Genomic DNA, 16,087 nt, shown 5'->3' with positions numbered 1-16,087 from the left:
GCATCAGGTATCAATGGGTTAACCACAGACCTTATGTCATTTCATCCATTTCACCCAAAATCCCCTTGACTTGCTGAGGAGGGGAGCAGGAAGTGCATGACTTCTGGGTTGGCTTGCAAAAATATGTACAATATGTCAGAGATGGAGAGAGAGATATAGAGATGGAGAGAGATATATAGAGATGGAGAGAGAGATATAGAGATGGAGAGAGATATATAGAGATGGAGAGAGAGATGTAGAGATGGAGAGAGAGATATAGAGATGGAGAGAGAGATATAGAGATGGAGAGAGATATATAGAGATGGAGAGAGAGATATAGAGATGGAGAGAGAGATATAGAGATGGAGAGAGAGATATATAGAGATGGAGAGAGAGATATAGAGATGGAGAGAGAGATATAGAGATGGAGAGAGAGATATAGAGATGGAGAGAGAGATATAGAGATGGAGAGAGAGATATAGAAATGGAGAGAGCGAGAAAGATGGAGAGGGAGAGATGGAGATACATAGATAGAGAGAGATGGAGATACATAGAGAGAGAGAGAGAGATGGAGATAGAGAGAGAGAGAGAGAGAGAGGGAGAGAGAGAGAGAGAGAGAGAGAGGGAGATACATAGAGAGAGAGAGAGAGAGAGAGAGGGAGATACATAGAGAGAGAGAGAGAGATGGAGATACATAGAGAGAGAGAGAGAGAGAGAGAGAGAGAGAGAGAGAGAGAGAGGGGGGGGACCAGGGTGAAAGAGGAATGGGGGTGGGGGGGGGGGGGTGGCCTTGTGCTCTGCTCCAAGGTCAGGCTTGTCATGTCGGCCATGACACATTGCTCCCAGCATGCCTTGTTAACCTGCAGGCCCCTCTGCTGCCCCTCCTCTCCACCACACATGTGACTGCCTAGGCCTTCTGTTCTGTCACTTTCTGTAGCTGGACGCAGGCTCGCCGCGGTAGGCGGTGTTAACGGGTGTTACGCGGTCGTCGAGCGTCAAAGACAAACAAACGCACCTTCAAACGCCAAGCACAGAGAGTACTGTGAGCCACGGTAGAGTTCTCAACGGGCCCGAAAATTGTAAACCGACCCGATCCTAGTAAGTTTAAGACCGACCCGACCCGACAAATAATAATAATAATAATAATAATAATGATTGGATTTATATAGCGCCTTTCCAAGTGCTCAAAGCGCTTCACAGAATCATTATTCGTTCACACCATTCGTACCGGTGGTTCGAAAGCGTGGCAGCCACACATCGGCGCTCAACGGCCCCTCCGACCACCATCATTCATGTCTACATTCATACCAATCATACGAGGCAAGGAGGGTTAAGTGTCTTGCCCAAGGACACAACAACAGCAGCTGGGAGGGAGCGGGGATCGAACCGCCAACCCTTGCGTCATTGGCCGACCCGCTCTACCTCCTGAGCTAAAGCCGCCCCAAATCAATTGTCGGCCCGAACCCGTCAGGCTCGAGCTGAAATGGAGAAGTCTAAGTCACGGTGCCACTGTGTCACTGTGCCATGGTGTCACTGTGCCACTGTGTCACGGTGTCACTGTGTCACTGTGCCATGGTGTCACTGTGCCATGGTGTCACTGTGCCACTGTGCAATGGTGTCACTGTGCAATGGTGTCACTGTGCCACGGTGTCACTGTGCCACTGTGTCACGGTGTCACTGTGCCACTGTGTCACTGTGCCACTGTGCAATGGTGTCACTGTGCAATGGTGTCACTGTGCCATGGTGTCACTGTGCCATGGTGTCACTGTGCCATGGTGTCACTGTGCCACTGTGTCACGGTGTCACTGTGTCACGGTGTCACTGTGTCATGGTGTCACTGTGCCATGGTGTCACTGTGCCACTGTGCAATGGTGTCACTGTGCAATGGTGTCACTGTGCCACGGTGTCACTGTGCCACTGTGTCACGGTGTCACTGTGTCATGGTGTCACTGTGTCACGGTGTCACTGTGCCATGGTGTCACTGTGCCACTGTGCAATGGTGTCACTGTGCAATGGTGTCACTGTGCCATGGTGTCACGGTGTCACTGTGTCATGGTGTCACTGTGCCATGGTGTCACTGTGCCACTGTGCAATGGTGTCACTGTGCAATGGTGTCACTGTGCCACGGTGTCACTGTGCCACGGTGTCACTGTGTCACGGTGTCACTGTGTCATGGTGCTACTGTGTCACGGTGTCATGGTGTCACTGTGCCACTGTGTCACGGTGTCACTGTGTCACGATGTCACTGTGTCATGGTGCCACTGTGTCACGGTGTCACTGTGCCACGGTGTCACTGTGTCATGGTGTCACTGTGTCATGGTGTCACTGCGCCATGGTGTCACTGTGCCACGGTGCCATGGTGTCACTGTGCCACGGTGTCACTCTGCCATGGTGTCACTGTGCCACGGTGTCACGGTGTCACTTTGTCATGGTGTCACAGTGCCATGGTGTCACTGTGCCGAGAGATGTCCTGTGAAATGTCAAAAAAAAGAAGAGGCCAAGCTGTCACTCAACACTCTCCCCTGAGGGAGGGGGGTTAGAGGTGAGACGGGACAGCCAAATTAGCACACCACCTCCCTCCCTCCCTCCCTCCCTCCCCCACACACACACACACACACACACACTCACACACACACACACACACACACACACACACACACTTATATCACTGCTTTGGGGCTTTATTGGATGTGCTGTAAAGCACTTTGTAAACATTGTTAATGCAAATAAAGTGATTGTTTATTGTTGATCTGGTTGAGGAGATCGCACAGTGCTGTTTGCATGAAAACTGGAATAACCTGAAGTAACCTCAGTTGGACTGGAATGAAGGCTACAGTTTCCTCAAATGTCTAAATAAATGCTAAAAAAGAAAATTATTCTCTAGATCTCTACGTATGTTTGGCCCGGGCTGGTTGCCCCCTGCAGGCCAGCCGTGGTGCAGCGTCCCGCACATCACACAGCTCCAAGACGCTGCCTCCTACCACAGAGCTGCAGGCAGAGGGTGAGACAGGGCAGACAGAGTGTTTGTGTGCGCGTGCGTGCGTGTGTGATTGTGACAGAGAGAGAGATGTTTTAGCTGTGAAGACAGAGATAAGGAGGGTAGTGTCGAGGTAGACACACTCTCCTGCCACCGCGGAGACCCGGGTTCAAGTCCCGGCAGCGGTACATTCTAGCTTGGTCAGACGTTCCTACAGACACAATTAGTCGTGTCTGTGGGTGGGAAGATGGTGGGGTATGCATGCAATAGCGCCTCCTCTGGTCAGTTGGGCACCTGTTTGGGGAGCTGGGGTGAATAGCGTGATCCTCCCATACGCTACGTCCTGCCGGTGAAACTACTCGCTGTCAGGTGAAAAGAAGCAGCTGGCGACTGCGCATGAGAGAAGACAGAGAAAAAAGCAGGTGCATTAAGAGAAAGACGAGAGAGAGAGAGAGAGAGAGAGAGAGAGAGAGAGAGAGAGAGAGAGAGAGAGGAAATGGTTTACTGCTGTTCAGTGAGTGGGATCAAAGAGCTAACAGCTGCTACACACACAGGTTTAAGATTTAGTGTGTGTGTGTGCGCATGCGCGTGCGTGTGTGTGCGCGTGCATTTGTGTGTCCGTATGAACAATGTTGGAGCCTTTGTTTAGTTGTGTGTCCATGCATGCATGTGTTTAAGACTTGATCAATCAAGTGTGTGTGTGTGTGTGTGTGAGACTAGTAATGAAGAGTGTGTGTGTGTGTGTGTGTGTGTGTGTGTGAGACTAGTAATGAAGAGTGTGTGTGTGTGTGTGTGTGTGTGTGTGTGTGTGTGTGTGTGTGTGTGTGCGCGTGTGTGTGAAGTGAGGACCAGCTCTCCCGTGCCGAGCCTTTCTCCCTGCCCAGCCACGCATGCTCTCTCCTGGGCTTCCAGCCTCTCTCTCCCCCCTGAGAGCCCCTGGAACTCTCTCACCTCCATCCACACGTTAGAGCTTCACTCTCAGGTTTCATCCAGGACCAATTAACAAGCCAACAGTAAACGAGTTACTTCCCCTATAGAACTCAGTTTCCCATGATCCTGTACCCACTGCCACCTCACCTCATGAAGTACCGCAGGGATAATGCATTTTTGTAGGCTTTAGCCAGAAGTCCCTGCACTTCCTGGTTCTTAGGGGGAAAAGTCAATGGGATTTCTCTATGGGGAAAGTCGGTTAACTGCATGAAATAAGGTCTGCAGTTAACCCATTGATACCTGATGCAGCATTTGCGTGTATATCCCTAATTTGTGTGTGTATCACTTTAAGACCTTTAAGTCTTAAAGGGATACACACACAAATGCTGCATCAGGTATCAATGGGTTAACAAAAGCAAAATTTGTGTTCAGTAAGATAATCTTCACAAGCGAGGACCACTTTTATGACTTGAAGCGTTTTCTGAAAACCATTTATGCTGTAGGCCAATCAGTGAACAGAGAGATGACATCATCATGCTGAGACGTTTCATCACAAACTGATAAGTGGGGTCTGACATACAATCGCTCTCTCTCTGGGTGTCTCTCTATCTCTCTCCCTCTCTGTTTCTCTCTCTCTCTCTGGGGGTCTCTCTATCTCTCTCCCTCTCCCTCTCTGTTTCTCTCTCTCTCTCTGGGGGTCTCTCTATCTCTCTCCCTCTCCCTCTCTGTTTCTCTCTCTCTCTCTGGGTGTCTCTCTCCCTCTTTGTTTCTCTCTCTCTCTCTGGGTGTCTCTAGGCTCTTTCACACCGGCCTTGAAAGCCGAAAAATGCACGGAAAATAGGATTCGCGCCTCCGATGTGAAAGTCGTGAACGCGCGTTGGTGGATAATTGTTTTACGCCTTTTGTCCCGCCACGGTAGGTAGTCACAGCGCCGGTTTAGCAGGCAACCCGCCTCCACTTAAAAGCGTCGTCGCAGCGAGCCGGAAAAGGTGCGAATGGTCAGCTCATTCATAAAAAAATTACAGGGGAAATCACCTCATGTATCAAGAAAGTGCACGAGTAAAAGTAAAAAAAGTAGCCTATACAATCATGACTGCAGGGACGCCAGGAGGAATGCTCCGTGCAGTTAGGCTTTATGCTCAAACGATGTTGACATTAGGTCAAATTAACGGATATAATAATAAGCTTCAGAAGACTATAGCTGTCTGTGGCGAGTTGGTCTGAGGTTATTCCCTCTCGAAATCAGCTCTGTGCATTCCCTTACAAAAACTACTAACGTTAAGTAGTCATGTGCATTTATAGCCTATACTATTCCCCCGACGAACGTTATGCAGACTGCAGCTATCTTTCAGAACGCCCCCTAATTAGGCTACTTGATGGGAATAATTTGCTTTACGAAAAACTGGAACCAAAAGATAAGAATTAGCCTTGTAGCCTACCTAATAGGCTACATGATGGTGTGTCTGTGATGCATAAAGTCGATCAGATGAATATTGAAAGCCTTGTTACCATGCATGTGGATAACACTTTCGTGTTTTATCTGATCCTTAACGAGCGCAGCTTTATCAGCTTATCCTTAACAACCACAGCTGCGACCTCGTTGGCTGGCATACATCAGCGATGTTTGGTTGTTGAATGAATTTGTTCATCATACAGTAGGCTAGGCTACACTAACCTATGAAAATATTCATTTGGGCGAGGAGCTGAGTGAAAATGCCTCCGCTCGCCTTTCAATCCGTGAGTGGTGGCTGACGCCTGAAAGCACACCGCAGGACGGGAATGTGGCCGTGCTGCTTGGCTCTGTGTGAAAGCAATTTCTGTGGCGAGGCTGCTGGCTTTGCGGGCCTTCTGAACTGCAATTTTGCGCGATCTGTGTGTGAAAGAGCCTTCTGAGTGTAACTTGTGTTGTTGAGTGGAGGTTAATGTCTCTCTCTCTCTCTCTCCTTTGTGTTAAAGCCTTTTAAACACATCCAGTACAGCTGAAAGGTCAGCCATGCCTACTGCTGTACGTGTGTGTGTGTGTGTGTGTTTGTGTGTGTGTGCGCATGTGTGCGCGCGTGTGTCAGTCCCTTGCTGTTAGACTCAGACTTGGTCACTGAGTCGGTGACATTTCCTCAGCAGTAAACACTAATGGATAAATGCAGGTGTCGTCCTTCAAATACCAACCACTCTGTTGTTGTTTTAGATGAGGAGTTGTCTGTGTGTGTGTGTGTGTGTGTGTGTGTGTGCGTGTGTCACACACACACACACACACACACACACACAGACACACAGACACAGAAGAGAGAGAGGGTGTCACTGTCCAAGTCAGTGGAGTCCTCTCCTCTGACCTAAACTCTTCTTGTTCTTTCTGGTTTGTTATGTTCTGATTCCTGGAGAGAGAATTCTCTGACATTCCCTCCAGAAAATCGATCCAAAGACAACGTGGTGCTAAGAGAATCCCACACTTACATTAGGCTAGGGGACGGAACGGTGGTTCAGTGGTTAGCATTGTTGCCTCACAGCAAGAAGGTCCCTGGTTTGAACCCCGGTCTGTCGCACGTCGGCGTGGTCCAGTGTATCCTATGATAAAGGAGCTAAGTGAGGAAGCATTGCAGCTCCTTTCCTTACCTCCTTTCCTTAGCATTTACACAATTGGAGCTGCACTTATCATGGCTGCCACTGAGCTCATTTCCAGGCCTTTGTTTCAATAGGCTTTTTACAAGTGCATCTGATAACACAACAAAGTAGGACGACCACATTTACTTAGCCTATAGTTCCCCAGAATTGGGGGGCGGAGTAAAAAGCAGGAAATAGCCCAGGTCCAGTAGATGGAGCTCTCTCTGGCGCTTGAAGCATTTTTTGAAAATTGCGTTAAAAAATAACACATTTACGCCACTGGCGTAGCCAGACTTGGCACATTGGGTGTGCCACAGAAAGACAGGGTGTGCCAGGGGGTGAACCCAAAAAAATTTGCCTTTTCAAGCCAGATTTAGAGGAATATAAAGATAGGACCATCTGACCATAACCATCAATGTTTGCTCCTTTTCACACTCATTATTAGCAGGTAGAAGCAATCAATTAAATTGTATTTTTTGGCAACATGTAAAACCACTTTGATATCTCAAAAAAGTCTCACCTACTTTTTCCAATGAGTGTTCTAGTTGGGAAAGAACGCAAGTTTGGTTGGCATGCAGGTTCGTCTACTGCAGAGAGATCTGTAGCGTTCTCAGTGTCCTCTGACTCTGCTGCTGCACAAACCACCGGTGTGTTTTTGGCTGCGTCCCCCGCTTTTATTAACGTCATTGTTTCAGCTGCATCATCTTCATCATCGTCTGTCTCTCCACTGTCCAGCACTAATACAGGTGTGGGAACAGGTGCACTACAAGCCGCACTTGTTGAGGGGGAGGAGGGGCGACGAGTCATCATCTTCCTCGTCAATGAGACGTTTCTTGCCTTTGTGGAAAAAGCTTAAAAGCGAGCTCTGTTTCATGTCTTCTTGATTTGTCGCTGCATTTGTTTACTTTACTAGACAGCTTAGCTAGTTTCCCATGATGCTCTGGGGCACAGAGGCATAGGTCAGCGGACAGTCGGACACTTGACAGCTGATGTGTTTTGCAGACAAACAAACAAAACACTTTATTCCCCCCCTCCTTTTTGGGGTGTGCCAGCTGCCTCTTTGGGTGGCACAGGCACACCCTGGCACCCGTGGCTACGCCATAGATGATTCAAACGCTTCAAAAGTCATAAAAGTGGTCCTCATGAAGATGATCTTGCTGAACACAAACTTCGCTGCTTCATAAACTTTTCTTAACCACAGACATTATTTCATGCATTTAACCAAAACCCCCTTACTGAAATCTCATTCACTTTTCCCCTTACGAACCAGCATGGGTTTTACTTTTCCCCTTATGAACCAGCATGGGTTTTACTTTTCCCCTTATGAACCAGCATGGCTTTTCTACTTCCAGACTTGTCCCTGCGTTACTGTTGAGGCATACATCTGCTTTAGGAACCTTCCTAAGCAAAAAAAGACTATTCGACCACAGCCCAGGACTTGCAGGTATTGTTAATTTTGCTCTTTTTTTTGTAAGTCTTAGTCCTGTGTAAAATGTCCTCGTTAGTTTTTATCATATTTAGTCAAGTTTTAGTTGACTAAAAGTCTGAGTATTTTAGTCTCATCTTAGTCAAAGAAAACGGTAACTATTGTTTCTTTACAATTTCCAAACTCATTGGAAAGATGTATTAATGTGTTATTATGGAATGGTATTAAGGTTTGAAAGTGCCGTACAGACACAGATTTAACTGTTTCACTTCTTATTCTTATTCTTCTTGTTCTCTTCTGATTGGATCTCTTCCCAATTCATCCCTCTCTCACATTTTCGTTCTAGTCTTTATTCGTTGACGAAAATGTCAATAGATTTCCTCATAGATTTTGTCATTACAACTTTGTTTTTATTGAGTTAACGTCTAGTTTTCATCAGTGAAAATAGATAGTTGACATTTTCATCATCGTTTTGTCGACGGAATTAACAGTGCTTCCAGGACCAGTGGGAATCACCTTCCAGTCTGCTCCATGCTGAGCCACACACACACACACACACACACACACACACACACACACACACACACTGAACCTGCCTCCTCCCCTCTCTCCTTCTATCCTTCCTTTCCCCCACCCTCTCTCCCTCCTCTCCTCTTTTTCTTTCTATCCTCCCTTCACTCCTTCCCTCACCCCCTCGTTCAACCTTCCTCCTCTCACTCTCATGAGGTCACAGGTCCACCCCCAACACACACACACACACACACACACACACACCATCCCCCGCCTGCGGTGCTGCCGTGGTAACTCAACACTGACCAGCACCCGTTTCTATGACAACCGTTCCCCTGAGAAACCCTCAGCATCCTCAGGCTGAACACTGCAACATACGCGCGCGCGCGCACGCACGCACACACACACACACACACACACACACAGGAACCTAATCCACATCAAAACCTAAAATACACACACGTATACACTTTCAGCCACCACCACCCCCCAACACACACACACACACACAGCATTTTAAAAGGCGGGTTCTAGTAAAAAGAAGGTGGAGATTCACCTTTCTTCCCATCAGCAGGGCTAACTATAGATACAGTGAGAGAGGGAGAGAGAATAACTATAGATACAGTGAGAGAGGGAGAGAGAGAATAGGAGAGAGAGAGTGAGAGAGATTAAATTTGAATGCTGAAGTTTTGTGTTAAAGTTGTCTGGAGTGTCTAAGTTTGCTTTGTAGGAAATATCTTAAAATAAACTTTTCTGAATTAGAGAGAGAGAGAGAGAGAGAGAGAGAGAGAGAGAGAGAGAGAGGTTGAGAAAGGTTGAATGGATTGGTGGGATGATCGAAGCCTTTGACTCCCTGTGTGTGTGTGCGTGTGTGTGTGTGTGTGTGTGCGTGTGCGTGTGTGCGTGTGTGTGTGTGCGTGTTACGTGGGTGTTTGCCAGAGTTAGGGATTAGTGCTTGTTTACTGTCTGCTCTTCTATTGACCAATAGTTCAAATCCAACATACACACACACACACACACACACACACACACACACACACACACACACACACACAGAAATCTGAAGGACTTTAGAATTCAATACTGTATACTGCATGTCAGCGTCACACCAATCCAACATTTTTTTCAGTCCCGAGCCGATTCCGATACGTGAAGTTGGATATCTGCCGAAACCGATTCCAGAGCTATTGGCAACTCTCCCAAAGAGCTGCAGCCTCCACCTTTACATGGTAGCTACTGTGACATCTGGTTTGGTGATCAATTATCTCATAGCATTAGTTACTTGGTTCATAAAACTCCACAATATTAAAATTTAACAATTAATAAAGGTCATTAGATATTTCCAAAACAGTTGATCCGCTCAAAATTATTAAAACATTTCAACAAACCAACTATTAACTCATTGAGTGCCAGCCACTTTTGGAGAACGGACGCTCCCAGTGCCAGAGTTTCAGAGCGTTTTCAGTGATTTCTCGAGGCCCACAGAATATTGTGTGATATTACTATGTAAACACCGAACACGCCCAAAGAACGATAAGACTCTCTTCTATCATCAGCAAAAAAAAGTGTATTGATATAATTTTCCGTTCTTTAGTTATGAGCCGGAGAAGATAGGTTGTTTTGAGCAAAAAGAGGCGTTTCAAATTAGAAGTTCCTTCAATAAAACAGTGAAAACAAAGGAATTTTGTTTGGCAAAATAATATTTTTTAGCTGCAACCAGCAGCGCTGGCCCCTGCGTGCGCTGCTGGTTGCACTTCTTGCTGGTCTTGATTTACTGCTGGTGGGCATCAGATATTCTAGCTTGTGTTGCCAATCCTGTCCTGCTGTCTGGGTCTGTCTGGGTCGGTGTTGTATGCTGCCCTGCGTGCCCCACCCCCCCCCCTCAACTGCAAACCCCTCCTCCGTGGGTGTGTCTCTGGTGGCTCTCTGCTGAGTTTGCTCTGCACTGAAAAGTGAGCTACATCCAGCTTTTTTTACAGCGTTCCGCGTGTATTTGTCACCGGCTCCCATCGCTTCCAGTTGAGAATAATAACAACTCCACATCTAATCATGCGGATGGGCTATCGCAGCGGACACAGAGGGGCTCAATTGTGGCAGCAGATTCATTGGCAGCTGCAGGCACAGCTAACGTTATGCTTCATGCATATCGATGCATACCGATGCGATTTCCGTTTCCCCATGACTTCTTCTCTCTTTTTTCCTCGCCTTTCTCTAATCTGGAGAGCACTGTCGCCACCTAATCGGTCCATAAAATAGCTTTTACACATTCAACATCCACCATACTTTCACAGGAGATGGATCCGGCTTTGATCCACGTCCCACCGTCAAAAAACGCAATTGACGACAATCGTCGTCATTGGCACTCTACGTCAGTATTTGAATTGACGACGATTGTCGTCATTGGCACTCAATGATGTGGTGAAATGGGAAAGCCCCCCAAATATTCCTAAGATTAAGATATCCCCGAAACTAAGGACATGTTGTTGAGTTAGCTAACTGCTAACGTTATTAGCTCACTACTACTACTTATTACTCATTATTTAACCTCTTCCCCCCGAGCGGGCCCGGTGGTGGGCCGAGCACTTGTCATCTCTCACAAATGACGCTCTACAGCAGCTTAGGCAGTAGGCAGGTAGACATACAGCACACCAACATGTCTGGAAGAAACGTGGCTACAAAACTGTGACAAGCATTTGTATTCAAACGAAAAATAATTCCAACCCCAAGCAACAATATCACCATGCAGCAAAAACAAGAAAACGGTGCATGCTTGCGTTTATGTGGTGATTTGTTTTTGGGAGTGAATCTTTTCTCTCCAAACGAGACGGCTTTCGAAAGCCAAGAGTCTGCTCTTTCCAATGAAGTATAGCTCGTCTCTGAGAGATGAAAACTCACTCAGTAGGCTGTCAAAGAACAGCAAAAAAGTGTTTAACGTTTTACAGATAAAACTACAAGTTATGTCTTACCTTTGCTCTTTTCCAATCAAAAGTTGTGTTTGACTTCATAAAAACGCTACTAATTGCTACTCCTAATGCCTCTTCATCATCTTAAAGTGTTGTTTTTTTACAGTCATCGAGTTTACAAAGCCATCTGGAGGATTTTACATGGAGTGGTCATCTTCACAGAATACACGAGCTTTGGGTTAGGTCCACGGCATTTCCGGGAAAACTGTCTGACGTAAATTCTTTCAGTTCACGTCGATTCTATTGGCTCTGACGCTTCCATAGAGGTGTCAATCATCGAAATCGGCGAAGGGGTTCCCGAGATATCCCTCTGCGTAACGCCCCAGGCTTTGCATGCAATTTGAAGAAGCCCTTTTGATGCATTTCACACAGTAAAAATACAGATATAACGCTTGAGGGTTATCCAAACCATAACGCACTTTCTAAGGATTTGCTTTGAGACAAGCACTCATAAGATATTAGTCTACTGCTCCATAGAAGAATTTGGCTGCCAACCTATGATTTTCAGGTGCTTTTCATCCAAAAGTGTGTGTGTGTTTTTTGGGCGGAGCTTGAATTTCTAATTTTCTGCCATGTTCCAACTGCTTTTACTGTGATACAGTACATTTGTAATTGATGCTGACACTTCTACAGCAATCTCACAGGTGTTGGCTAGCTTTTGAAAAAAATAATTTTCAGAAAATACCCTGTAGTTGTGGAGATATACTCCATTCAGTTTGGGCATGTCATTTTCAACAGGTGTGCTGAAAAATAGGCTTAGGGATTAACAGGTTATGGAAGGGGTCACTGGAGGAAAATAGGGGAGGGTGATGCTTTTTAAAATGTAGTCTCAGGGAGGGTACACTGTTATTTGAGTCCAGAGGAGGGTCATACAAATTTGAATGGATCAAATATACATTTATTCTCAGGAAATGCTTTTCGCGGATAGCTATGCGTGAAACGCGTTGTTCACTAAATAAATCTCAGTAAGTCATTCCAGTGGTGGTTATTTTCTTAATTGTATTCATGATGTTCCTGCAACCGACCAGCACCTGGTCATTTTAGTGGCTGTGTGTGGGGGAATCCTCTTCACCATATATTTATTTTATTATCTATTTATTTAGTTTTGCTTTTCGGAATTCAGCAACTACTGTATACCCAACAACACCCCTCCTGGGGGCTAGGCAGCCCAAATTCAACTATAAATAAACACTGACTATCAAAACACATCATTAATACCCACATATTGTAAGTTTTGATGCATGAGGTAAGCATGTCGGGTTTGTCTAATTAATGCTCGTCACTCAATGAAGGATATAAGGCTTGATAGCTGAACTTCGCTTAAATTTCCAAGAAAGAAAAACAAACACCTGAATATGTTATGTCAGGCGGAAAGTGGAGGAGTGCAGAGACACCTGTTAGATGAGTGCTTTGGCTAATTTCACATGCGTGATGCCCTCGCGCTGCCTATGATTTTATTGACACTGAACATTGTTTCAAAAGCGAAAATAGTATAACATTTGTTCAATTTGGTCAATCATATTTTTCCAATCACCCGTGAAGGCTCAAGGAAAAATATATTTTGGTCAGAGAAGGGTCACAGCTTTTTATTTCAGAGGGCTTATGATCCAGCGCAAGCTATGAATGGAATCTGGATTGGCGGGGTCAGTCCGATATCCAATATATCAATTACGTCAGTATCGGCACCCGGTACTGATATCCCATCTCTAGTCTCCTTGTCTTCCTTCCGACTCTCCTTCCTTAAACGTTGTCTTTACATCCTCATGGTGCGTTTACTTCCTGACATGGTGCGTTTACTTCCTGACACGGTGCGTTTACTTCCTGACATGGTGCGTTTACTTCCTGACATGGTGCGTTTACTTCCTGACATGGTCCGTTTACTTCCTGACATGGTGCTTTTACTTCCTGACACAGTGGGCCCTATCTTCGTACAGGCGATATCCCCTATTTGCGCTTGCGCACCTGTTTGCGTGTGCCTGTGTGGAGGAAAGGACAAGCCTGGATGGGTCAAATGCAGAGGACATATTTCACCGGCCACCGTCAGCATGAGTGTGTGTTGTGGCTGCATGCATGTGTTGTAGTGTTCGTGTGACAATAAAGACGGGCTTCCGTCTGAAATCGTGCCTTAAGGCAGGGAAGATACCGGTCTGCCTTGCGCATTTGTCCAGGTGTTATGCCGAGTTTTGCACCCCCGCCCGGCACCATCCCCACCTCACGGGAGCATATTGTAATGATTTATACAGAAATGTAACCGTTTAAAAGTGATATAATTGTCTGGGTAGATGTGACCTCCCTGATTTCTAAGTTAAAACAGCCCCCGAAATATGGTGGGGATGCAATTCTCGGCGGGGATGCGGAAACGTTCACAGCACGTGCCGCAGGCGCAAATCCGAGCTGTGCCAAAATCATCTGCGCCCCCAAAATGCCTGTGCAAACGGGATTTGGGCGGTCTTAAGTACCAGAATTATTTACAGGTGTGGCCAGGCAATGCCTGGGCATTACATCAATCAAAACCAATCAGATTCCCGTCTCGCGATCGCTATTTGCGCGAGGCATGTAATATGCTGTAACTCTCTCCATGCGTAATAGAGTGGACTCACTCGTGCCGAGGACAAAGAGAGATGGAGAGAGCTTATTGACAGATCATCTGTGGTGCCAACGACCCTCCGGGTTATGGGATAGGTGAAGGTGAATAGCCTATGTCCATTGTCCAACAGGTTTTCTCAATTCATTTCCCTCTTTGCGATGTGATAAAAGTTTCTCAGTGAGTTATAGTTGATTGCCTCACTGAATTATCTGCTAATACCCAATTTTAGCAGCAGAATTTGATGGACTGGCGTAGCAAGGCTGTGCGTAATGACATATCCAAAAGGGATTCATTACTTTGCACTGCGCTGCACGGAGATTAAGGTGCGCTCCAGTGCAGCGAGGTATTTAGCGCTAAGACGTCCTTTTCAAAGCTCTTAGCGCAAAGTAATTGCGCGCTGCTGACGATAGGATAATGCCATCTATCCCCACATTTTAGCGCTGAAACGCCTGCTTTGGCATGTTTACTTCCTGACAAGGTGCGTTTACTTCCTGACACGGTGTGTTTACTTCCTGACATGGTGCGTTTACTACCTGACAAGGTGTGTTTATTTCCTGACACGGTGCGTTTATTCCCTGACACGGTGTGTTTACTTCCTGACAAGGTGCGTTTATTTCCTGACACGGTGCGTTTATTTCCTGACACGGTGTGTTTACTTCCTGACAAGGTGCGTTTATTTCCTGACACGGTGCGTTTATTTCCTGACACGGTGTGTTTACTTCCTGACAAGGTGCGTTTATTTCCTGACACGGTGTGTTTACTTCCTGACAAGGTGCGTTTATTTCCTGACATGGTGCGTTTACTTCCTGACACGGTGCTTTTACTACCTGACACGGTGTGTTTACTTCCTGACAAGGTGCGTTTATTTCTTGACACGGTGTGTTTACTTCCTGACAAGGTGCGTTTATTTCCTGACATGGTGTGTTTACTTCCTGACAAGGTGCGTTTATTTCCTGACACGGTGTGTATACTTCCTGACAAGGTGTGTTTACTGCCTGACATGGTGCGTTTACTTCCTGACACGGTGCTTTTACTACCTGACACGGTGTGTTTACAATACTTCCTGACATGGCGCGTTTACTACCTGACACGGTGCGTTTACTTCCTGACACGGTGCGTTTACTTCCTGACACGGTGCTTTTACTACCTGACACGGTGTGTTTACAATACTTCCTGACATGGCGCGTTTACTTCCTTACAAGGTGCGTTTATTTCCTGACACTGTGTTTACTTCCTGACACGGTCCGCTTACTTACGGGAGCTGACGCTGTCCACATACTGCGGCAGGTAGGGAGCCCACAGGTCGATCGTGTCCTTACGCCCTGATTGGCCGATCCTTCGTAGCTCAGCTAGTAAGAGAGCTTGTGCCGCCTCTCGCACCTAACACCAGGAAGAGAGTGAGGTCAAGAAGATTCATTGACTAGACTCAAACATTGCGCCTGAAAAAATATGTTTTTTTTTTGTTTTTTTTATCCCATTTCAATTGTGCCATGAAGTAGACAGGCGATGTTAGTCCATTTAAAAGATACCTTTGGAAGTAAAAAAAGTTGCAGTTTGTCATAAAACTATTGCACTATAAGTTATAAATCAGAAAGACTACACACAACCAGTCGCATAAGTAACGTCATAACTTTCTCTCCCGCCAAGCCATGTTGGTGTTGGTGTGATGTATATTGTGCGAGACGAGAGATGTAGTCGATTGAGCTGTTTCATACAAAACTAAGAACTAAACCGCAACTTTCTTGACTTGCAAAATTATGTTGTAAATGGACAAACATCATTATGTGTACTATATATACTACTACATAATCATTATGTGTACTATATATACTACTACATAATCATTATGTGTACTATATATACTACTACATAATCATTATGTGTACTATATATACTACTACATAATCATTATGTGTACTATATATACTACTCTATAATCATTATGTGTACTATATATACTACTACATAATCATTATGTGTACTATATATATACTACTACATAATCATTATGTGTACTATATATACTACTCTATAATCATTATGTGTACTATATATACTACTACATAATCATTATGTGTACTATATATATACTACTACATAATCATTATGTGTACTAT

General features: G+C 45.7%; 1 protein-coding gene across 1 annotated transcript in view; it reads right to left on the bottom strand.

Moving 5' to 3' along the window:
- wdr7 (WD repeat domain 7) overlaps positions 1–16,087 on the bottom strand; it is a 366,561-nt gene that overhangs the window by 127,901 nt on the left and 222,573 nt on the right. Inside the window, exon 21 of the mRNA XM_083642120.1 lies at positions 15,227–15,350. Coding sequence (XP_083498246.1) covers positions 15,227–15,350 — 124 coding nt within the window. The remainder of the gene's footprint in view (positions 1–15,226; positions 15,351–16,087) is intronic.

This window comes from Poromitra crassiceps (genome assembly GCF_964638095.1).
Source record: "Poromitra crassiceps genome assembly, chromosome: 8".
NCBI classification, from domain to species: domain Eukaryota; kingdom Metazoa; phylum Chordata; class Actinopteri; order Beryciformes; family Melamphaidae; genus Poromitra; species Poromitra crassiceps.
This window is presented reverse-complemented; position numbering and strand designations above follow the sequence as displayed.